The sequence below is a fragment of the Trichosurus vulpecula genome, chromosome 2, assembly GCF_011100635.1.
Source record: "Trichosurus vulpecula isolate mTriVul1 chromosome 2, mTriVul1.pri, whole genome shotgun sequence".
Taxonomy (NCBI): Eukaryota; Metazoa; Chordata; class Mammalia; order Diprotodontia; family Phalangeridae; genus Trichosurus; species Trichosurus vulpecula.
In genome coordinates, this window is record NC_050574.1 from 338,400,659 (window position 1) to 338,424,992 (window position 24,334).

Consider the following 24,334-nt stretch of genomic DNA (forward strand, 5'->3'; position numbering starts at 1 on the left):
TGTCTTGCCCAAGTTTATAAATGGTAATTACCAGAGCTGGGATTTGAACACAGTTTTAAAGACTCCCAATTCAGTGATCTTTCCATTATATTACATATCCTCCATGAGAGAGCACAAACATTTGATGAGCATCTTTTTGTCTTCTAGTTTATTATTTAATGTTGATAATCTCAGAATTATTGAGCAGAGTTCATAGCTGACCTCTGAAATTATATATGTACACATATATACATATACACATTAACTCAGAAGCCAAAGCTGTATGATTTTTGGATTATTTGTGTCACTATTTGCCCAGTTATTAGAATGAATGATTGAAAATTATCCATACGTCATGGTATCATTGCTATTCTGACCAGCTTCCTGGCCATTTTTTTTCATTATTTGTTCTTACTTTTTTTTTTTTTTAAATGCAATTTATTTATTTAACATATTTGGTTTTCAGCATTGATTTTCACAACAGTTTGAATTACAAATTTTCTCCCCATTTCTACCCTCCCCCCCACTCCAAGATGGCTTATATTCTGGTTGCCCTGTTCCCCAGTCAGCCCTCCCCTCTATCACCCCCCTCCCCTCTCATCCCCTTTTCCCTTCCTTTCTTGTAGGGCAAGATAAATTTCTACACCCCATTGCCTGTGTATCTTATTTTTTAGTTGCATATAAAAACTTTTTTTGTTTTTGAACATCTGATTTTAAAACTTTGAGTTCCAAATTCTCTTCCCTCCTCTCTTCCCACCCACCCTCCCTAAGAAGTTGAGCAATTCAACCTAGGCCACACATGTATTATTATGTATAACCCTTCCACAATACTCATGTTGTGAAAGGCTAACTACATTTTGCTCCTTCCCAACCCATCCCGCTTTATTGAATTTTCTCCCTTGACCCTGTCCCCTTTCCAAAGTGTTTGTTTTAATTACCTCCACCCCCATCTGCCCTCCCCTCCATCATCCCCCTGCCTTTTATTTTTTATTTTTTATCTTCCTCCCTCTTCTTTCCTGTGGGGTAAGATACCCAACTGAGTATGTATGGTATTCCCCCTCAGGCCAAATCTGATGAGAGCAAGGTTCACTCATACCCCTCTCACCTGCCCTCTCCCCTCCTCCCATAGAACTGCTTCCTCTTGCCACCTTTATGTGAGATAATCCACCCCATTCTATCTCTCCCTATCTCCCTCTCTCAGTATGTTACTCTCTCATCCCTTAATTTCATTTTATTTCTTTTAGATATCTTCCCTTCATTTTCAACTCACCCTGTGTCTGCTCTCTCTCTTTTACATATATATATGTATATATATATATATATATATATATATATATAAATAAACACATATATATATACACATACATACATATACACATAGGTATATACATACACATTCACTTATATATATACATAAACCTATATATACATATATATATATATATATATATATATATACATGCATATTCCCTTCAACTACCCTAATACTGAGGTCTCATGAATCATACTCATCATCTTTCCATGTAGGAGTGTAAACAAAACAGTTCAACTTTAGTAAGTCCCTTGCAATTTCCGTTTCTTGATTACCTTTTCATGCTTCTCTTGATTCTTGTGTTTGAAAGTCAAATTTTCTATTCAGTTCTGGTCTTTTCACTGAGAAAGCTTGAAAGTCCTCTATTTTATTGAAAGTCTATATTTTGCCTTGGAACATGATACTCAGTTTTGCTGGGTAGGTGATTCTAGGTTTTAATCCTAGCTCCATTGACCTCCGGAATATTGCATTCCAAGCCCTTCGATCTCTTAATGTAGAAGCTGCCAGATCTTGGGTTATTCTGATTGGGTTTCCACAATACTCAAATTGTTTCTTTCTGACTGCTTGTAGTATTTTCTCCTTGATGTGGGAGCTCTGGAATTTGGCAAGAATATTCCTAGGAGATTTCTTTTTGGGATCTATTTGAGGAGGCGATCGATGGATTCTTTCAATTTCTATTTTGCCCTGTGGCTCTAGAATATCAGGGCAGTTCTCCTTGATAATTTCCTGAAAGATGGTATCTAGGCTCTTTTTTTGATCATGGCTTTCAGGTAGTCCAATAATTTTTAAATTATCTCTCCTGGATCTATTTTCCAGGTCAGTGGTTTTTCCAAGGAGATATTTCACATTGTCTTCCATTTTTTCATTCCTCTGGTTCTGTTTTATAATATCCTGATTTCTCATAAAGTCACTAGCTTCCACTTGCTCCAATCTAATTTTTAAAGTAGTATTTTCTTCAGTGGTCTTTTGGACCTCCTTTTCCATTTGGCTAATTCTGCCTTTCAAGGCATTCTTCTCCTCATTGGCTTTTTGGAGCTCTTTTGCCATTTGAGTTAGTCTGTTTTTTAAGGTGTTGTTTTCTTCAGTGTATTTTTCAGTATTTTTTTGGGTCTCCTTTAGCAAGTCATTGACTTGTTTTTCATGGTTTTCTCGCATCCTTCTCATTTCTCTTCCCAATTTTTCCTCTACTTCTCTAACTTGCTTTTCCAACTCCTTTTTGAGTTCTTCTATGGCCTGGGGCCAGTTCATGTTTTTCTTGGAGGCTTTTGTTGTAGGCTCTATGACTTTGTTGTCTTCTTTAGGCTGTATGTTTTGGTCTTCTTTGTCACCAAAGAAAGAATCCAAAGTCTGAGACTGAATCTGGGCGCGTTTTCGCTGCCTGGCCATATTCCCAACCAACTAACTTGACCCTTGAGTTTTTCAGCAGGGTATGACTGCTTGTAGACTAACGAGTTCTATGTTCTACGTTTGGGGGGGAGGTGTCAGCTCTGTCAGAGCCGCACTCCTCCTTCCCCAAGGACCCCCAGTCCAGACTGGGCTTAGATCTTCAGCAGGCTGTTGCACTCCTGCTCTGATCCGCCACTTAATTCCTCCCACCAGGTGGGCCTGGAGCTGGAAGTAACAACAGCTGTAGCTGCCCCACCTCCGCTGCCCGCCCTCCCCCCCCCCCTCCTCCGGGCTGGAAGCCGAACCGCGAACTCCTTCTACTCCCTCAGCTTTTCCCACTAACCTTCTCAGCAGTCTTTGGTGTTTGTGGGTTGAGAAGTCTTGTAACTGCCGCAGCTCACTGAATCAGGGCGCTAGGGCCCCCTCCGCCCGGCTTCTGGTCTGGATGGTCCACGCTGCTCAGGCTGGGCTCTGCTCCACTCCGTTCCCAGCTCCGTGTGGAATAGACCTCACCCAGAGACCATCCAGGCTGTCCTGGGCTGGAGCCCTGCTTCCCTCTGCTGTTCTGTGGGTTCTGCCGTTCTAGAATTGGTTCAGAGCCATTTTTATAGGTTTTTGGAGGGACTCGGGTACGGAGCTCACTCTAGTCCATGCTTACCAGCCGCCATCTTGGCTCCGCCCCACAAGAATGTCTGTTCTTACTTTTTTAACCTGCATTTTAACAGAAGAAATTGGGTGGATATAATCAAAACAGACTCCAAGGAAAAAGGAAATCTGATCAACACATCTTATTTTTCTTTATGAAGGAAATACTGTTTGCAGTTTTTAAGAGCTGGTATTCTTGATGTTTCCATTGACATTTTGAGACAACTTTGAATTATCTAGGACTGTAGGTTTGGTTTGGTTTTTTGTTTTTTTGCCTTGCTCTTCAGCTTTAGCTTTAGCCCCTAATGTAATTTAGTAGATTAAAATTTTTTTTACTTTTATTTTTAGTATATGCAAATCATCTTTTATGAACATTGGCTTTCCTCCTTTTCCTTTTCTTCTGATTTCTTTTATTTTTCTTATTTTTTCTAAAAATCTCTTGAAATATGTATATCATATTAGCAGTGCTCAGAACCATGGGGAATGAATCAGGCAAAGGAAAAGGGAAAAGGCCTTATCAGAAATATGCCTAGAGAAATCCTTATAAGTAGAATTCCTGACTACATAGATGAGTAAGGATCCTTGATCAGGCCCTTTGGGAAGAATTTTTGGTTGGGTCAGTCTACCCCGATGATACGAGTTCTTCCTCCAGATCTTTTTGAGTTTTCCATCCCAGGATAATCATTATGCTGCGTAAGTCACTTTCCATTAAGATCCTTTCCATTGCTCTTGGGACAGCATCCTGGTTTGCAAGAAAATAAGGAAAAACTACAATGTATTATTAGTTCCTTAGTTGCTTAGAGGGAATATTGAGCTTCCACTTTTATTGGGAAGAAAATACCATTGTCATGAGATGTTATTTCCTCTTCACATAGCCTTTACCAGAGCCTGAAAATATAATTTATAAAACTTTTTTTTTTTTAGAAACACTAGGAGTAGACTGTTATTCTCTGCTTTCAGAGTCTTTAGCCAAAAAAAAAGTTTGCAGATGTATTCTTAGGTCTGTTTATTAGAGAAGTTAAGATTACAAGATTCGGTTTTGTAGTTTAGCTATGGCACAGTTGTTAAACTATAGAATCTTAAAGTAATGCAATCAGAATTCAATTCTGAATGCTTTACTTGATTGCTGTGTTTCTCATTTCTGTACTTAATCCAGAAGAGTTTTTTCCTTAGGAAGAAAAAAAAAACTAGTCACTTTGTACTTTATGTCACATTGTTAACATAAAGAACTTTTTGGAAGGCAAAACATATCATTATTGATTTTTCTAAGATCATCTAACTCCTTAAATATGAAATATATCTTATGATATTATTTGGTCATAACCTAGGTAGGTTCCAGGCTATCCCCAAGATGATTAGTTACTGCATAAATGTGATACAGAATAATTTACAGACACTTTCCTCTTAAGTTTGAGATGCCCAGAACTGAGTTGCATAAAAATTCCCTTTGGGTTATTAAAAAACCTCACAAATAACTAACTAGCATTTATTAAGCACCTACTATGTGCCAGGCATTGTGCTAAGTGCTGGGGATCCAAAGAAAGGCCCCCAAAACGATTCCTAATCTCAGGGAGCTCATAGTCCAATGGGGGAGGCAACTTGCAAATAGTTATATGTAAACAAGATATACACAGGATCTGTGGAAATAATCTCAGAGGAAAAGCAATAAGATTGGTGAAGCCTGAGAAGGGCTTCTTGCAGAAGGAGGGACCTAAGCTGAAATGGGAAGGAAGCCCTGGAAGGTAGGAGGTGGAGATGAGATGGGAGAGAATTTCAGACTGGGGGAACAACCAGTGAAAATGCTCCACTTTGGTTATGGAGTATCTTGTGTGAGGAATATGAATTGACTGAATTTGCTATCCTGTGAATCCCCTACCACCCTCCCCTTATAAACTGTAGTTCCCCTGACCCACACCCATTCCTTAGATGTTTTCTCCAAACACAGTGCAGTATATTTAAGCAAACAAGCCACTGAATCAGCCACATCTGACAGCAGATTCCTCATTATGTACTTAGTCAACCACTATTCAGCCAAGAGGAAGGAAGTGTATTTCATTGTCCTCTTATAGTCAAGACTGCTTGCTGTATGGATCAGGGTTCAGATATTTTAATTTAATTTCTTTGTCTTGCAAGAACTTTACAAATATTATGTCATTTGATCCTCATGGCCACTTTGTGAGGTAGGTGCTATAATTCTCCCTGTTTTACTGAGTCTGAGAGAGGTTGAGTTGCTCAAGGTCAGTCCGCTAGTAAGTATCTGAGGCAGGATTTGAACTCAGCTCTTCCAGTCTCAAGTCCTATATGCTACCTACATGCCTCTAATATCTTTAAAAGTTGTTTTTCTTTATATTATTATGGTCATTGTATTAAACTATTCTCTCATAGAGTGAAGTAAGCAGAACCATCAGTTCATATGAATATGAATTTTCCCATAACTCCCAAATTCTTCCTATTCATTTTTTATGTTGTAATAATTCATTACATTAACATATATACTTTTTCCATCTATTCCTCCATTCACGAGCATCCATTTTGCATCAGTTTTTTGCTACTACAAAAAGTGATGTTAAAAATATTTTTGTATACATGAGACCATTCCCTTTGCCATGGGAGAGAGTGTGTGTGTGTGTGTGTGTGTGTGTACACACACATACATATATATATGTCCATTATTAGTATTTCTGGGTCAAAATGCCTTTTCTAGTATATTTCTTAAATTGTTTTTTAGGATGGTTAAACCAATTCACAGTTCCACCTACAGTGAAATACTCTATTTCTATGATGGTGCTGCTTTGATTATTCTGAGGTGTGCTATCTTTTATTTTTGTGGTATCTGCCAAAGATTTATGTAATAGAAACTGATTTGCCTGCCTTTAAAAAAAAGAGAAATGTAGTTTTAGGTTTTAGTGCTACAGAGTTTAAACTTGTTGATTCTGAATTCTTTGAGATTTTTAGAAAAGCTAGGGCCTAAAGGAATCAAGATATGTCATTAGCAGAAGGGAGTTTGGAATTTAGTCATTGCTCTTTTTTTTCCTGGATTTAGGTAATCCTCAGAAAGGAGATGCAGTGAAATTGCAGATGGATTTTGATGTCATGAGCAGGGTCATGTAATAGTAGTGAGACTTGATGTACTGTGTGTTCCAGGAAAGCTGGTATCAGACTCACTGGTGCAGGATTTCTTGGATATGAAGCGTAGTTATGATTTTAAATTTTGAATGAAGTTTAATCACTTGAAAGGGATGAATAAAATTCTTGTTCTTATTGCTAAACAACATATTTCATCTGATAAGCTTTAAATGCTTAGTGTTTAGGACATTATACGATGAGTTGATTTTTAATTTACATTTTTCTTATGCTTCTACTTTGGACAAAATCCAAAATCAAATGTAGTTAAGGTATTTTTAAAAAATAGCCTTTTCTCTACCAATAAATAAACTGACAGCTAGAAAAGAACATTGATTTATTCAGTTTTACTACCTATCTCTACAGAAATGAATGACCTTTCCATATTAGATTATCAGAAGTGTGGTGATCCCTGAACATGCAGAGTCACTCACCAAACCCCAGTGAAGTGTAACCTGCCAAATGAGCCATTTTGTTTGGCATACTAGCCTAAATTGTTTCTTGGCTACCACCACCCATGTTGAATCATCTCTGGTATTCTTTTACCATTCTCCACTGCCATTCTTTTCCCCTTTCCAAACCAAAGTGGATACCTAAAAAAAAAAAGCCTGTTGATTTCTGGAGTAGAAAGAAATTCTTTTTAGAAAAAGACAAAGAAAATGAGATTGAACTTGCAAACAAAATAAAAGAAGATTGGAAAAGGGATTTTATTTGCTTACTTAACTGAGGAAAAAAAGGAGGAAACAATTAAATAACTAGAAAAAAGAACTAATAATAAGTTAAGCAGAACTCCAGAACTGTGGAAAGGGATAACAAATGGAGGGTGGGTTTAAGGATAGATAAGTTAAAATAACTGAAGAGACAAAGTAATGTGTTTCGGGGTGGGAGGGTTGGATGACAGAGAGATCCTAATTTGGAAAAAGAAAAAAATCCTAATTTAGATGGAATTTTTCTTAGCACTATTTGCAACTTTTACAAAAACTGGCTATGTATTAGGACACGGAGAATATTACAAAGTAAAAAAAGACAGAAATGGTATAAATACTTCCTTTATGACTATAGTGCAATAAAAATATCAGTGAGTTCAGGCAGCAAGAACAAAAGACACAGGCCTAAATAGAAACCTAATAATCAAATCCTAACTAATAATAATAATTGGGTCAATTACTTTTGACCCAATAATTGGGTCAAAGAACATAGAAAGAGTTAATAATTATGTGAAAGATGATAAAGAGGAAACAACATAACAAGATTCTTCAGATAGAGCTCAAATTGTCCTGAGGAGAAAAATCAAATCCTTACAAATGTACATTAACAAAATAGAAAAAGAGGATTAATAAACTAATTATACATTTAAAAAACTAGAAAACTAACAAACCTAAAATAACCATAAAAGAGGATACTTTTTTTTCAATTAGAGGAAAAATAGATAAATTTTAAGGCAAAAATTTATAGGTATGATGAATAAAACTAAAAGTTGGTTCTTTGAAAAGACTAGTAAAATTAATAAACTTTTAGGCAATCTGATTATAAAGAAGACAGAAACCAAATTAACAAACTATCAAATGACCAAGGGGAAATCACCTTAGCAAATAACAAAGATTTGCAGAACTGAATATGCACAGTTGTATGCTAACAAAACAATACCAAAACAAAAAAATACTTTTAAAAATAAAAAATACCCAACCACCAGAAGACCAGATAGAGTTCTTATATAATCCAGTATCAAAAAAGAAAATAATATAAAGGAATTACCAAAGGAAAGGGGGAAGAAAAAACCTCCTGTTCCTGATGGATTTACAAGAAAATTCTATCAAACTTGGAAAATATTCTCAAAAATTGAAGAAGATTCCTTTTATGAGGCAAATAGAACCCTAATATTTGAAACAGGGAACAATAAAGTACAGAAGTAGAATAGTACTAGAACTATTGACCAATATTATTAATCAATATCTATTTAAATAAAATAATTTGAAACAGACTACAGTGATTCATCCAAGAAAGCATTCATTATGACCAAATTGGATTTATACCAAAGATGCAAGGATGTTTCAACATTAGGAAATCAACTAATCTTATTAAGAATAAAATCATCCCAAAGCATATGATTATCCCAGTAGATGTAGAAAAAGCTATTGACAAAGTACAACACATATTTATACAAACCTCCCCCTATAAAGTATAACTGCAGAGGGACCTTTTTTATTTTTAGTGTCAAAAAATATCTAAGATCAAAAGCAAGCATCATTTGTAGTGGGGATACATTAGAACCTTTTTCAGTAACTATAAGAGTAAAGCAAAGATGTCCAGTCTTTTCATTGTTCTTTGATACAATTTCGGTAACACTAGCAACAGTAATAAGAAAAGGGAAAGAAATTAAAGGTATAAAGAGAAGATAAAACTATCCCAACTTGCTGATGATATGATGGATTATTTGAAAACCCTAGAGAATCAACAAAGATATACTAATTGAGACAGTAGCTTCAGCAAAATTGTAGGCTATAAAATAAATCCTCAAAACTCAAATGCTTTTCTACATAGTCACAAAGTCAAGAAGCAATAATAGAAAAGGAAATTCACTTCCAAATAACTGCAAAATGCAACATTCAAAATACCTGCATGGATTCAGTTACTGAGTACTCATTAAAGAAATCTAAAAAAAAACCCAAACAACTTAAGTTTCAGTGCTCATGGCTAGGGTGTGCCAATATAATAAAAATGAAAAGACCAAAGCTAATTTATGCTTTTAATGCTGTATCAATCAAACTATCAGAGAGATAGTTATAGAATTTGGTAAAATAATAAAATTGATTTGGAAGATAAAACATCTACAGAATATCAAGGGAAATATAGAAACAAGGTAGGAGCAAAGTGGAAATAGCATTTCCTGATGTTAAACCATATTATAAAGCAGCAGTCACCTAAAACATCCAGTATTGACTTAAAAAAAGTGGTAGAGCAGTGGAACAGGCTAGGCAAGAGAGAATCAGAAACTATGGAATTCAATAGCACAGATAAACTAGAAAACATAAATTACTTGGGAAAGAACTCCCTATTTGATAAAACTTCTGGGAAAATTGGAATGTAGTCAGGCAGAAATTTAGACCAACACTTTATACCACAGTGCATTTTAAATGGATAGGTGACATTAATATTAAAGTCCATAGTATAAAAAAAATTAGAACCCTTCATAGCTATGTGTAAGAGATATGTTCTTAACCAAAGAAGAAGTACAGTTAAAAAAAGAGATAACTTTGATTACATGAAACTGAAAAGCTTCTGCACAAACAAAATGAATACACTGAGGATTAGAAATCAAGTGGTTTAATGGGAAAACAAAATTTGTATTAAAATTTTCTGGTAAGAGTTTAGTATTCAAAACGTATAAACAATTAACATACACACATAAATAATGCGATATATAACATCATGTGTGTAGCAGACATGTCTATATAATACGTATATCACATCATATAACAGATCAGATATAAGCAAATATATATCTGTGGCATAATGTTATACCTATGTAATAGATTATATATATCACGTTGTATATGTGTAAGTGCATATGTGTATATCAGAGAGTAGAACAGACTAGTTTGATCTTAGAGGTAATAGGAATTGACTGGAATTGGTTGAATAGTCAACAGGCATTTGTCAGGCACCAGCTATGTGTTCTAAGTACTGGGAATGTAGAAAGAAAGGCAGAAGACACTCCTTCCTTTCAAGGATTTCACAATCCAATGGGGAGATGACATGCAAACAACTATGTTAAAAACAAAATGTATATTGGATCATTTAGAGATTCTCTCAGAGGGAAGGCACTAAGATTAAGTGCTCATGATTAAGGAGTCCTGTGAAAGGCTTCTTGGGTAAAGTTGAACTTAATCTAAGGATTGAAGAAAGCACAGTAAGCAGAGATGAGGAAAGGAGAGAATTCCAGGCATGGGCAGTCAGTGAAAATGCCTGCAGTTGGAAAATGGAATGTTTTATGCAAGGAAGGACAATATCACTGGATTGCAGAGTATGTGGAAGGGATATAGGATAAGAAAAATGGAAAGGTAGGAAGAGATTTATGAAGGCTCTAAAGAGCTTTAAAAGCTGAGAAGAGAATTTTACATTTGACCCTGGAAGTAACAGGGTAGGACATGGTCATATCCGTGCTTATGGAAAATCATCAGTTGGCAGTATAGTGTTGTGTAGGGTGGACTGGAGAGATGAGAGGCCAGACAGTTAGGAGATTGTTGCAGTAGTGCAGTCTGGAGATAATGAAGGCCTAATATTGTGGTAATTATGTGAGTAGATAGAAGGGTTGAATGTGAGACAGGTTGTGAAGGTAGAAATAGTAAAGTTTGGCAGCTGTTTGGATATGTGGGATGAGGGAGAATAAACAGGCTAGGATAATGCCCAGATTATGAACCTGAGGCATTGAAAGGAGAGCAGTGCATTTGATACATATAAGGAAGTCTGGAAGAGGGGAAGGTATTAGGGAAAAGATAGTGAGTTCAGTTTTAGACATGTCTCATTTAAGGTGTCTCTAGTTTTACATGTACCATACTTAGTTGATGGTCTGAGACTGAAGCTTGGGGAAGATCTTGGGGCTGGATCTGTCTGTCTCTCTCTCTAATCTGTGCATTATCTTCATAAAGCTGATAGTTAAACCCATGGAACTGATGAGTTTATGAAGAGAGCATAGAGGGGAATAGAAGATGATCCAGAACAGAATCTTTGGCAGTTCCCACAGTTAGGGAGTGTTAGGTAGATGATGAACCAGCAAGACACCAAAAAGGAGAAGTCAGACAAGTAGGAGGTGAATCAGGAGAGAGTAGTGTCAAAAAAACCCACAGAGAAAAGAGTATCCAAAAGAACAGGGTGATCAGCAGTATCAAATAATGCAGACCAAGAAGGAAGAGGACTGAAAAAAGATCATCAAATTTGACAATATGACCATTGGTAATAGTAGAGAGAGCAATTTTAATTGAAAGATGAGGTTGAAAGCCAGATTGCAATGGTTATAGCCTGAATGGAGAGGAAGTGAAGTCAGCAAATATAGAGTACCTTTTCACATAAGTTGATTTGAGAAAGGGAGACATAGGATGATAGTTCGAGGGGATAATAGAGTCTAGCGAAGGTTTTTTAAATATAAGAGAGACTTTGGTATGTTTAAAATTAGTAGAGAAGGAATCAGTTGATGATTAACAAGAGGAGGAATAATTGAGGATGTAGTCCATTGAAGAAGATGGGAGGGGATGGGTTCAAGTGCACATGTAGAGGCATTGGCCTTGGCAAGAAGGGCTCTCTTTGACAGGTAGTGGAAAGGAGAATAAAGTGGGAGATGATGTCACAGTTTTGAAATGCAGAAAATGGGAGAAGAGGGACCTTGTTGACTGGCCTCCATTTTCAATAAAAGGCAGGGCCAAGTTCCTCAAATGAGAGGCAGAAGGAGGAGTGGGGGGTGGGGCTTGAGGAGGGAGTAAAAGGTTTGGAATAGCTTCTATTGGGTGTAAGATAGGGAAGCTTAGGAATGAAGGTACTCCCTTGCTGCAGTGAAGGCCCATTTGAAGTTGTATAACATAAATTTATAAGATACCAATTAACACTGTTTGTTACTCAAAACAATGTATATATGTTCTTTATAACTTAGTTTCCTTTGAATTTAAAATTGCTGTTCAGGGACTTGCTTAAGCTCTACCCCAAATCCCTCAAAACACTTGTAAAAAATGGCTCTGAACAATTTTTGGAGCTGAGGAACCCACAAAATAGCAGAGGGAAGCAGGTCTCCAGCCCAGGACAGCCTGGATGGTTGCTGGGAAGGGTCTATTGCACGGTGCTGGGAGCGGAGCAACCAACCAGACCTGGAGTTGGGCAGAGCAGGCCGTAGGGCCATGAATCACTGAGCTGTGGCAGTTACCAGACTTTTCAACCCACAAACGCCAAAAACAACAGAGAAGGTTAGTGGAAAAACTTCTGGATCAGAGTAAGAGAAGCGCGTGGTCCAGCCTCAGCCTGGGGGCGGCGGAGGTGGCACAGCAGTGGCTGAAACAGCAGGAAGCTCCTGTGGCTGCTTCTAGAGCTCCAGCTGCGGTTACTTTGAGCCCCAGGCCCACCTGGTGGGAGGAATCAAGTGGCAGATCACAGCGGGACTGCAGGGAGCACTTGCTGGCTCAGAGGCAAGGTTGTCCTGCTGGGATCTGGGTTGTGGTCCTGGCTGGCAGTTCTTGGGGGCAGAGGAGTGCTGGTGTGGCAGAGGAGTGGCAGTGACAGTGGAGTAGAAGTAGCTCTGAAAACAGCAGTGCAGCCCCTAAAGTTTGGGACAAAGTACTCTCTATTCTACAAGCAGTCATACCCTGACAAAAAGCTCAAGGGTCAAGTAGTTGGCTGGGTACATGAGCAGGTAGCAAAAAAGGACTCAGACTATAAAATCTTTTTTTGGCAACAAAGAAGATCAAAACATACAGCCAGAAGCAGTCAACAAAGTCAAAGAGCCTACCTCAAAAGCCTCTAAGAAAAATATGAATTGGGCTCAGGCCATGGAAGAGCTCAAAAAGGATTTGGAAAAGCAAGTAATAGAAGTAGGGGAAAAATTGGGAAGAGAAATGAGAGTGATGCAAGAAAATCATGAAAAACAAGGCCATGACTTGCTAAAGGAGACCCAAAAGAATACTAAAGAAAATAACATCTTAAAAAATAGACTAACCCAAATGGCAAAAGAACTCCAAAAAGCCAATGAGGAGAAGAATTGCCTTGAAAGGCAGAATTAGCCAAATGGAAAAGAAGGTCCAAAACACCACTGAAGAAAATACTACCTTAAAAAGTAGATTGGAGCAAGTGGAAGCTAGTAACTTTATGAAAAATCAAGATATTATAAAACAGAACCAAAAAAATGAGAAAATACAAGACAATGTGAAATATTTCATTGGAAACATCATTGACCTGGAGAATAGATCCAAAACAGATAATTTAAAAATTATTGAACTACTTGAAAGCCATGATCAAAAAAAAGAGCCTAGACATAATCTTTCAAGAAATTATCAAGGAAAACTGCCCTGAGATTCTAGAACCAGAAGGTAGAATAGAAATTGAAAGAATCCACCAATTGCCTCTTAAAATAGATCCCAAAAAGAAAACTCCTAGGAATGTTTTGCCAAATTCCAGAGTTCCCACGTCAAGGAGAAAATATTGCAAGCAGCCAGAAAGAAACAATTTGAGTATCGTGGAAACACAATCAGAATAACCCAAGATCTGGCAGCTTCTACATTAAGGGATTGAAGGGCTTGGAATATGATATTCTGGAGGTCAGTGGAGCTAGGATTAAAACCAAGAATCACCTATCCAGCAAAACTGAGTATCATGCTCTAAGGCAAAATATGGATTTTCAATAAAATAGAGGACTTTCAAGCTTTCTCAGTGAAAAGACCAGAGCTGAATAGAAAATTTGACTTTCAAACACAAGAATCAAGAGAAGCATGAAAAGGTAAACAAGAAAGAGAAATCACAAGGGACTTACTAAAGTTGAACTGTTTTGTTTACATTCCTACATGGAAAGATGATTATAATTCATGAGAACTTTCTCAGTATTAGGGTAGTTGAAGGGAATATACATATACACAGAGGGCACAGGGTGAGTTGAATATGAAGGGATGATATCTATAAAATAAAGGGGTGAGAGAGGAATATATTGAGAGAGGGAGAAAGGGAGAGATAGAATGGGGTAAATTATCTCATATAAAAATGGCAAGAAAAAGTAGTTCTCTCGGAAAGGAAGAGGGGGCAGGTGAGGAGGAATGAGTAAATCTTGCTGTCATCGGATTTGACTTGAGGAGGGAATAACATACCAACTCAATTGGGTATCTTACTCCACAGGGAAATAGGGGGAAGGGGATAAGAAGGGGGAATGATAGAAGGGAGGGTAGATAAGGGGAGGAGGTAATCAAAAGTAAACACTTTTGAAAAGGGACAGGGTCAAGGGAGAAAACTGAATAAAGGGGGACATGGATGAGGATGGAGGGAAATACAGTTTTTCACAACATGATTATTGTGGAAGTGTTTTGCATAATGAAAAAAAAACTGAGAAGACAACAAATAAATGAAAAAAATCCCCGAAGCATGTTGGGGGTTTTTTTAAGACAAAAAAATAAAATAAAATTGCTTTTTCTGATCTGTCATAAATAGTACATAACAGGTGTCACTGCCTGTTTCTATTTAAGAATGGTTTTTCCATTTTCATTTGAAATAAAAATGTACTTTAAAAGGTAAAAAAAATGCATTCTTAGCTCATGGCTATAAGACCCCTAGAATATAGCAGAGTGTTTTTCTAGTAGTGATGATAAACATATATATTTTCTTGCTTGAGTCCCCTTTGTGATTAGGGATATACATTTTCCAGATGGTTAGCTAGGGCCACCTTGATCTTGTGTAGCTATTTAGGGGAACAAAAGTAATATGTCTAAGAAGAAACCAAAATCCTTAGTCTCAGTGTTTGATCAAGTGATTCATACAGCTACAGATATGCTTAATTATATTGTTTTATTAATAATATACATTAAAATAGAAATAAGGATAGATTAAGTAAAATGGGCATATATTTGATTAAGCATTCACTTATGCATATGTTAGAGGGTTTTAGAATAACCTATTAAGGTTATCGTAAAATGTCAAAAATTAAAATCTTTGTATAAAAGAAGTATATTTTGATTTTACTGTTGAGTGGTCTCTGTATAACAAATTAATTTGCCTATTTGTAAAGTGAAAAGGCTGGCTAGATCTTTGATATTCCTTTTATCTGTAATTTTCCATGATTCCTTGAATAGTAGGGTTTTGGAATAGATAGTGCCTTCATGGTTTAATGTTCCATGCTATATGGAGGACAGTGATAGATGAGCTTATAGATATTGTCAGGAGGAACCCTATAACTCCAGTTCTAAAACTATTTTATGGAGGAGGAAACTGAGATCCAGGGAGGGATGGTAAATGACTTTCCTAAGGTCGCACAGATTCAAATCCATGTTCTCTGACTGTAGATCCAACGTTCTTTCTACTACACCACAGTGCTTCTTAATTTCTATTTTCAGTTAATCTAACATTCTTACTTTTTACTATATTTAATACCTATTTTCCTTGTTTGAGATCTTATTTTCAGGTGCTTCATTATCTTCTTTTAGAAGTAAATAAAAAAATATTAACCATTAACATTCTAAGGTTCTCTATCCTAGTCCACCAAATGATGACTGTGTGCTTAGAGATTTTCTGCTTCATGTGATTTCATTTTTTAAAAATTTTCATACATTATATGTACTTGTGGAGTTTCCAAATAAACTGCTTATGTACTTAAGACTTAAGATAACCTTCCCAAGCATTTTTCGTCACACTCGAGCAGTCTTAATTTAGATTAATTGTAATTGTAATAATGCATCCAGAGTCTAGAAGATTTCTTTGTTTATGAAGATTTATTTTGATACTATACTTTTTGTGATTTCTTTTCCAGGAGACAAGGATGGCAGCAAGGTAACAACAGTGGTGGCGACTCCTGGACAAGGTCCAGACAGGCCACAGGAAGTCAGTTATACAGACACTAAGGTGATCGGGAATGGGTCGTTTGGTGTAGTGTATCAAGCCAAACTTTGTGATTCAGGAGAACTAGTTGCCATCAAAAAAGTACTGCAGGACAAGAGATTTAAGGTGAGATTTCCATTATTTTACATGTTTTTGTGATTATTTTAATGTCATTATTTTTCTAATCATGTTTTCTTTCATTCACTTCTGTTGGGCAAATTTTTTAGTAACTCGTATAAAGATTTTAACTTGTTCAGCAAATATAGTTCAAAGAGTCTAGTTTGGGAGTAGTAGGGCTAGAGTTGGGATGCTGATTTATTCAAATGGAAGGTGTTTTACTTTTCCTTAGACTTTTCTGTTTCTTTTAAGAAAATATGTTCTGTCTTACATAGGGCCTTACAGGTAGTAGTCTTAATGGAGAGGGAAAAATATGTATCTCTACAAATGGTGTTTTTGCATTGAAGGAAATAGAGTTACTAAACCTTGCAGAAAGAATTTTTCTAGAAAATGATAGTCTACTGGTTTGTTAACACAGTATCCTCCAGAATTTGTTAAAATTAAACCATGCACTAATGCATTAATGTACTATTGCAGCTGACATTCAAAAATAATTAGGTCTGCCAACATTCAGTTAAGCATATGAAATTTGTATTATTTCTAAATATTTACCTGTGCCACCAGCTTCTTTAATTCAGTCCATATTTCTTTGGGTGGAAGTATAAGAGCAAGCTAAGAGTATGTCTGTATTAAGACTGTGCCTGTACTTGTCACTCTTCACCACTGTCTTTTCCTAGATAAAATTTGTTCTCTTTACTACAGTGATGCCACACACTATCAGAATTTTTCAGCTTTTCTGGCCACTTGTTCTGTGCCTCTTTGACTGACTCCACTTTCCAATCTCTAAAATAGGCAATGTTCAGGGTTCATTCCTTAGTGGAATCAGAATGAGGGATATTCAGAACTCCATTAATTCTTACCCAGTGTATGAGTCATTTCAAAATGAAATACCTTCACTCCCTTAGAGTAACAAGATTATAATTCATTGAAGAATTCATTTCTTTTCCTTAAGGATTTTGCAGACCTTTTGAGGTATTCATAGAAGAGTCAATTTCAGGTTAAATTGTATGAGAAAGACTGGGTTGATGGGACCTCTGATTTGAGAAACAATGACTTGAAGACACTGAGTTCATATGGGTAGTGAAAAGCCAAACCCTGGTGGATAAATTTAGGGAGGCTCTCTCCAGACCCATGGTTTTGGGGTGGGGAACCTGTGGCCTTGAGGCCACATGTGGCCCTCTAGGTCCTCAAGTGTGGCCCCTTTCAATTCAAACTTCACAGAGCAGATCCCCTGAATACAAGGAAATGTTCTGTAAAACTTGGACTCAGAAGTCTGCTCCCAAGGTCCTAGAAGGCCACATGTGGCCTTGAGGCTGCAGGTTCCCCACTCCTAGTTTAGGCAAAAATTATCAGATTACCTTCCTTTATGCTAGTAAGATGGGACACTATATAGCCATCTGTATTTATAGCATGATAGACATTAAACTTCTTGCTGTGTTTCCAAGGAAAAAGACTGAGGAGTAACTAATTCTTGTCTATTTCTTGAACAATCAAAGAAGTCTCCTGTTAAGAAAGACCTCAGTGTACATCTGCTCTAAGCTGAACCTGAAAAATAGCCCCCTCTGTGATACATTTAGCCTTTGAAGCTCTCTAGTGAGGGCAACCTGCTTCCTAGCTCCTGAAACAGTGCTTTCTACTGTTTGAGAAAAACTCTCTTTAAAAGTTTTTCATCATCATCACATCCAAATTTGCCTCTTGGCAGCTGAGTTCCTTCTGGGATCAAGAAGAACTGGTCTAAATCTAATTTACCTTCTACAGGTCAACCTGTCAAGTACTTCAAAATGGTTGTTATGCTGCTACTGTCTCTTCCCACTCCTTTCTCCTCCTTTCATTTCTCCAGGCCAAGCATCCTCAGTTTCTTCAGCCAGTTCTCACATGTCATGGACTTGAAGCTCTTTATCATCCTGCTTGCTTTTCCCTAGATCCCCTCAAGATTATTAATGTTCTTCCTTAAATATTGTACTCCGAACTTAACACATTTCTCCAGATTTGTTCTAACCAGGGCAGACAAAAGTCTAATATGCTGCTACAGTACAGTCCCACATGCTCACAAAATGCTGGGAATCATCAGGCAACATATTTGAAACAAAAAATAAAACTATGGCCTGTCTTTGTAGAAGCTTGTGCTCTTCTTGAGCAAATAGTTTGTGTGACATCTGAGGTGGACATAGTTGAGACAGGGATTTCTAGCTCTGAGGGTTCCAATTCGTGGTAAATCAGAGCAGTGAGATAGCAGTAGTAGATTATACATCCAGGATAGCTCCTGTGTATCGAGAGACAAAACGGAAGGCTCTGTGTAAAGAACAGATGAGTGGCCATTTCTTGCTTCCTAATTCCTTCACTTTCCTTGGCACTCAGACCTTACCTGAATTGTGGTATTCTTTTTTGTGTCTGGGACATTTGCAAGTACTTTTTACTTGTACTTTATATACTTATAGTAAAACCCTCCCTGCTTTATGAAGTTTTTGTTTGAATCTCCATGTATAGACTCGTAGAGGTAGCACAATGTAGTCAAATGAACACTGGGCCTGCGTCCTGCTGCTTTGTGGTCTTGGACAATTCACCTAACCTTGCTCAAGGTCGCTACTGACAGAAGTGGACAAGGTAGAAGAACTTCCTTGTTTTCTGTGGGGAAGAGCCTGACAAATTCTAAAGTAATATTTTTTTATTTGAATTCAGTTTTAGTCTTATTAAATTTATTGTGCTGTCAGCACAGCTTAAGTAAACATCCATTCTCAGGCACTTGGAAAATACAGTATTCAGGGGCAGCTGGGTGGTGCAGTGGATAGAGCACCAGCCCAGGAGTCAGGAGGACCTGAGTTCAAATCTGGCCTCAGACACTTCACACTTACTAGCTGTGTGACCTTGGGCAGTCACTTAATCCAGATTGTGTCTTGTGCCCTCCCCCCACTCTTGTCCTCTCCTCCCCCATAAAAAAACAAAAACAAAAACCAGTACTTGAACAGTGCTGAGACTTTTGGAATTGTGTGGTTTTAGGTGTCGTCATTGTAAATATGATAGTTGAAGCTTCAGTGTGGGTACCCACAACGGAGCAAAGTAAATAAAGAGAAGAGCACAAAGTCTGAGATAGCTTTTGGGGAATAACAACTGTCGTGGGCCAGGATGAGCACAAGAGGTCACCAAAAAAGAAAGAGGACTCATCAGAGAGAGAGGAAGAAAATCAGAAAGACCCTTAAGCTAGAAATAACATGGAATGTGTCTGAGACTGTGCTATTTAGGAATTTCTTAAACAGCAAGTGTCACTGTAATAGCCTAACACCTATATTTTGCTTCTAGATTGAGTTCTCCTTTGTGAATAGTTCCTTTGCTAAAAAGTACTTATTCAGAATTTATTTGGTTGGGACAGACTTTAGAAGTGCCTGTAATGATATACTCTATTGTCTTTATGGAGTTGGGCTGATTTAAAGGGATGATAGTGATGATAGTTGTGGATGGTAGTTTGCTGGCAATGGAACCAAGGAAAGGCTTCACCATTTTCAAAGAAGCTAGTTACCTACAATAAATACAATTGGGTAACTGGTTTTCCTATCTTAGATCTCAGTAAATTTCATTTGTAACTTAGTAAATTGGTTTTTTTTTCCATTATTTATTTTCACAACCCTCCTGGCCTAGCTCTTCAACTTGGTTTCACCTTTTAGAGGGGCTGTACAGCTGTGGAGATGGGAGCTTAATTTTATTGTGCATCTCATTTGTGAGGGAGAGATGATGACGTAGCTTACAAGTTGCAGATCACCAGGAATGGTTCCTCTCAACTCTGTCTTGAAGTTCAGCTACTTTCATCCATACTTCACTTGTAATTTTTCTGTATCAATTTTATCTTTTATAAGACTTAGTAAAAAAGGTTCTTGGTACTGAATTGCTAATATGGCTCTGTTAAAAGCACTTACGGTAAAAAGTGTACTGCTAACACTGAGCCTGAGTGAAAAATTCCATTTTTGTAATGTAATATCTGAAGATTTCAGGAGTTGTAATATATTCATTACTATATTGAGCAAATTATCTGAGCTTAGTCATTGTGCGAGAGACTAATATTTGTTGAATCCTTATTCAACATAAATGAAACTTTTCTTCACTGACCAACTTTCTGCCTCTGTTAGGATTAACCTATGAAGTATTACATGTTTACTATATGCCTGGCACTGTGCTGGTTACTGGGGCCATAAGAATGAAACAATCCTTCTTTATAAGGTACTTGTGTTCTAGTGGAGCAAATGACAAATATACATGTGAAGTATATATTGAATAAATACAAATAAATACAAAATAGTTAAAAACAAAGTAGTTAGGGAGGAGAAGGTACTAGGGGGATCACAAAGGCTTCATGTAGAAAGTAGTCCTTGAGCTAACTCCTAAAGATGATGAGATGAGGAAGGGAGTGCATTGCAGGAGTGAGGGAAGAACAGAGCAACATCTGAGATCCAGAGATAGAGTGTTAGGAAGGGAAACAGAAAGAAGACCAGTTTGGCTGGAACATGGCTTCTTCCATTGAGGCTGGAAAGATCAGGTGGGGCCAAAATGTGAACGATTTTAAAAGCTAAACAGAAGATTTTGTCCTTTAGGCAACGGAGAGACATGAGTTGATTCTTCCTAGTTGCCTAGTCTCAAAACTCGGCAGAGTCATTTTTATCTTTTCCTTCTCCCAGTATCCTTAGCATGTTAAGTCCAGTTCATTCAATTTTAACACATCTCTTACATCTAACTCCTTGTTTCAGCTCTCACACTTTTTAATTAGTTTTGCTTCTTGTAGGCTAGAGGTTCTTAACCTGGTGATCACAGGTGTCTGTGAATAATTTTTAATTGGGTGGTTTAAAAAAAATTACATTGCTCTTTTCATTGACCTTTGGTTTCCTTTATAATCCATTGTTACGTATCTTGTACATTCAAAAAACGTCATTCTGAGAAGGGAGTCCGTAGGTTTCACCTGACTGCCAAAGGAATCATGACACATGCAAAAAAGGTTAAGAACTCCTGTAATCTAATTGGTTTTTGTTCTAATACTTCCTTCACAGTAGTGTCCATTTAAACTGACTAAAGTACTTCTCTGATCAGGTCACTCCCACATTAAAAAAAAAAAAACTTCATTGGTTTTTGCCAATGGAATAAGGTTACTTTTTAAATCCAGACATTCAAGACCTTTCAAAGGTGATTTCTAATGACTTTTCCAGGTATATCTCATACTATCTCCTTTATATGCTCTTCGATGGCCAAGCTGAACTGTTCATCATCAAATGCTCTTGTCCTGCCTTCACCTCTCTTATACCATCTCTCAGCACTCAACTGTATCTTGAATGTCCCTCTCCCCTCATGTACCTGTTGAAAATCCTCACTTCAAGACATAGTTCAGATGCTCCCTCTTCCTATGAAACCTTCCATGATTCTTCCCTCTGGAATATTTCTCAGAGCATTTTGTTTTTATTCTTTCGTACTTAGTCTCATTTTGCTTTGCATTGTTTGTCTTCTTTCCCAGTCTCCCCTATTAAATTATAAGCTCCTTGATGGCAAGAAGTATCTGTTTCACAGTGTCTTGCACCTAAGTAGAAGCTTAAGAAGTAGTTTTTGATTTGAAATGTTCCATAAGACCAATGGGATAGAGACTGACCTAGTGCAGGGTTCATTAATACCTTCTTTATGGTCTTGGATAGCAGTCACATGAGTTATGCACTTAGGACCCTTTTCATTCTGGCTGCAAGCTGGTGGGGGGGGGAGGTGCTTTTGGAGGATCATGTGATATTTGCTATGATCTCCTAAGGTTAGATTTGCCAGTTGACAGCTTAGGTTTATTTTTCTTCTCTTTTGTATAATTTGCCAGCAGCTAAGGCCCTACTGCCACCTGGTGACATCTTATCCTAGTTGCCTGTAACTTTTCCCTTCACCAAAACACATAAAATTTTCTTAACAGAACTCAATACCTTCCCTCCCAAACTCTCCACTTTAAAATTTCCCTATTATTGTCACCATCCTTGTAAAGCCTCAGTGTCTCCCTGAATTACTCACCCTCATTCACTTCATATGTCCAATCCATTGCTAAGTCTTGTCATTTCTACCTTCACAAAATTTCTCATATATTTGCCCTTCTCTCTACTCATCTAGCCACCACCTTAGTTCAGGACTTCTTCATCTCTCTCCTGGACTATTGCAATAGCCTTCTGACTGGTTTCCCTGCCTCATGTTTCTCCTCACTCCAGTCCATACTCAAGATTCAGCTACCATGGTGATTTTTTTGAAATGTAGGTATGATTGTGTCACATACTCCCCCTCGCAATGAGCTCCAGTGGCTCCCTGTTGTCACTATTCTTCAGGATCAAATATAAAGCCCTCTGTTTGGTATTGGAAACTTTCTATAACCTAGCCTCCTCCCACCTTTCCAATCTTTCTAGACCGTTCTCCCCTCTGTGTACCCAATGATCCAACAACACTGACTTACTTATAGTTCCTTGAGCATGCATGACATTCCACTTCCTGCCTCCTTCTGTACAGCCTGTCCCTAATAACTGGATGGATCTGCTCCATCGCTTATGCCTCTTAGTTTTTCTGGTTTCCTTTAAGGCTCAGCTGATAGCCCTGCAAGAGGCCTTTCCTTTTACCCCTCGCTGCTAATGCCTTCCCCTTTCAGACTATCTTCCATGTACCTTCTTACCTCCCATCCACCATTACCCTTCCACAGTCTTCAGTGAGTTTTGGTGAATTTGCTCTTAGATCTTTTATGCTTTTTGTAACCATTTTGAGTGGGATTTCTCTTTCTGCTATTTCTTTATAGAAATTTATTATTACTTTATAGAAATGCTTAAGATTTTTATGGACACTGATTTCCTTTTTAGACTTTTAATAACCAGTTCTTAAATAATACATCTTGGAATTTTGCTTGATAACAAAATGTTGTGTTCATTCTTTGTAGTTTTACTTAAGACTTGGGAATCATCTCCATGTACATGATAATTGAACCCATGAAAGATGGTGAAGGGACAAAGAGGAAGGCTATATAGAGAAGTTAAGAGAGCCCAAGACAGAGCTTTGGAAGGACACCCATCTTTGGAGTGATCTAGGAATGGTCAGATGATAGGGAGGAAGGGGGGAGTTAGAGAAAGGAAGGAGAGAAGAAGGGAGAGGGAGAGGAAGAGGGAGGAGAGATCAAGAAAGGAAAAGGAAAGAGTTTCCAGAAGATGTGCAGTAGTATCCTAAGGTTCAGAGAGGTCAAAGAGCATCAGAAGTGGGAAAAGGCCATTGTATTTATCAGTTAAGAGAAAACAGTTTTAGATGATTAGTGTAATTGGAAGGTTGGTTACAAGGGGTTGAGAAATGATTGTAGGAGGTAAGGAAATAGAGGCAATGAGCCCCTTTCTCTAAGAGTTTCTTTTCCAGAACTTCCTAATTCTTAGCAGTAAATCCTGGTAATACCATTTGCTCCCCTGTGAATCTACAGAAGTGAACAGTAGTTTGACAAGTTTTGGGAGGTGTTCTGTTGTGTGCTGGCTACATGTTCCAGGAAGATTTACAGGTTTCTGTATTGGTAATTTCAGATCCACAACTAAGTATTTCCATACACTTTGCAGGGAATCGTCAGCCACTACTATTTATCTCTTCTTTCTATACCCCTTAACTTCATGATCCATAGCCTTGTTCCTTGGAAGTTCAAGCATCTGGTTTTTCTTCTATTGGTACATCTTCTCTCCCAAATATTCCTTAGTTCCTTGCATTCTACCTTTTCAACAGTGTCACATTCTTTTAACCTTTTGATACAGGTCTAGTTTAATTTTTTTCTTCTTCAGAGTCTTTAAAAAAAGACACAACAACCTTGAAACCATATCCTCTTCTCCCTCACTCCCACCCTATCCACACCCTACCTTTTAAAGAACACTGCATTTTCTCTATTAATGAGAGAGAGGAGTGGGAAAGTCTTCCTTGAATTTTTTACTTCCTTTTCTGGGAGAGAGACCAACTTGTACTTTGTGCATGTACAGTGCTTACTTGACTGTGGTAGAAAATAAACATTGTGTACTCTATTCAAGTCTGCAAAATTCTTCTTGCCTTTTTTTCTTTCATTCTAGAAGCATGATATGCAGTGTTCTGTAGTACTTGTTTGTAGATCTCATTACCAACTACCTCACTTACCTAGTGTAGCAAACAGCTTCATTCTCTTTGTGACCAGTATTAAAAGGCCTAAAGAATGAGAAGGTAGGGAAAAGTTGAACATTTAATTCG

At 37.5% G+C, this 24,334-nt stretch overlaps 1 protein-coding gene across 4 annotated transcripts in view; it reads left to right on the forward strand.

Annotated features, from left to right (window-relative positions):
* The window catches only part of GSK3B (glycogen synthase kinase 3 beta), a 285,006-nt gene that overhangs the window by 75,210 nt on the left and 185,462 nt on the right, over positions 1-24,334 (forward strand). For all 4 annotated transcript variants that reach the window (XM_036746202.1, XM_036746204.1, XM_036746201.1 and 1 more), the window contains exon 2: positions 15,930-16,123. In XM_036746202.1, coding sequence (XP_036602097.1) covers positions 15,930-16,123 — 194 coding nt within the window. The remainder of the gene's footprint in view (positions 1-15,929; positions 16,124-24,334) is intronic.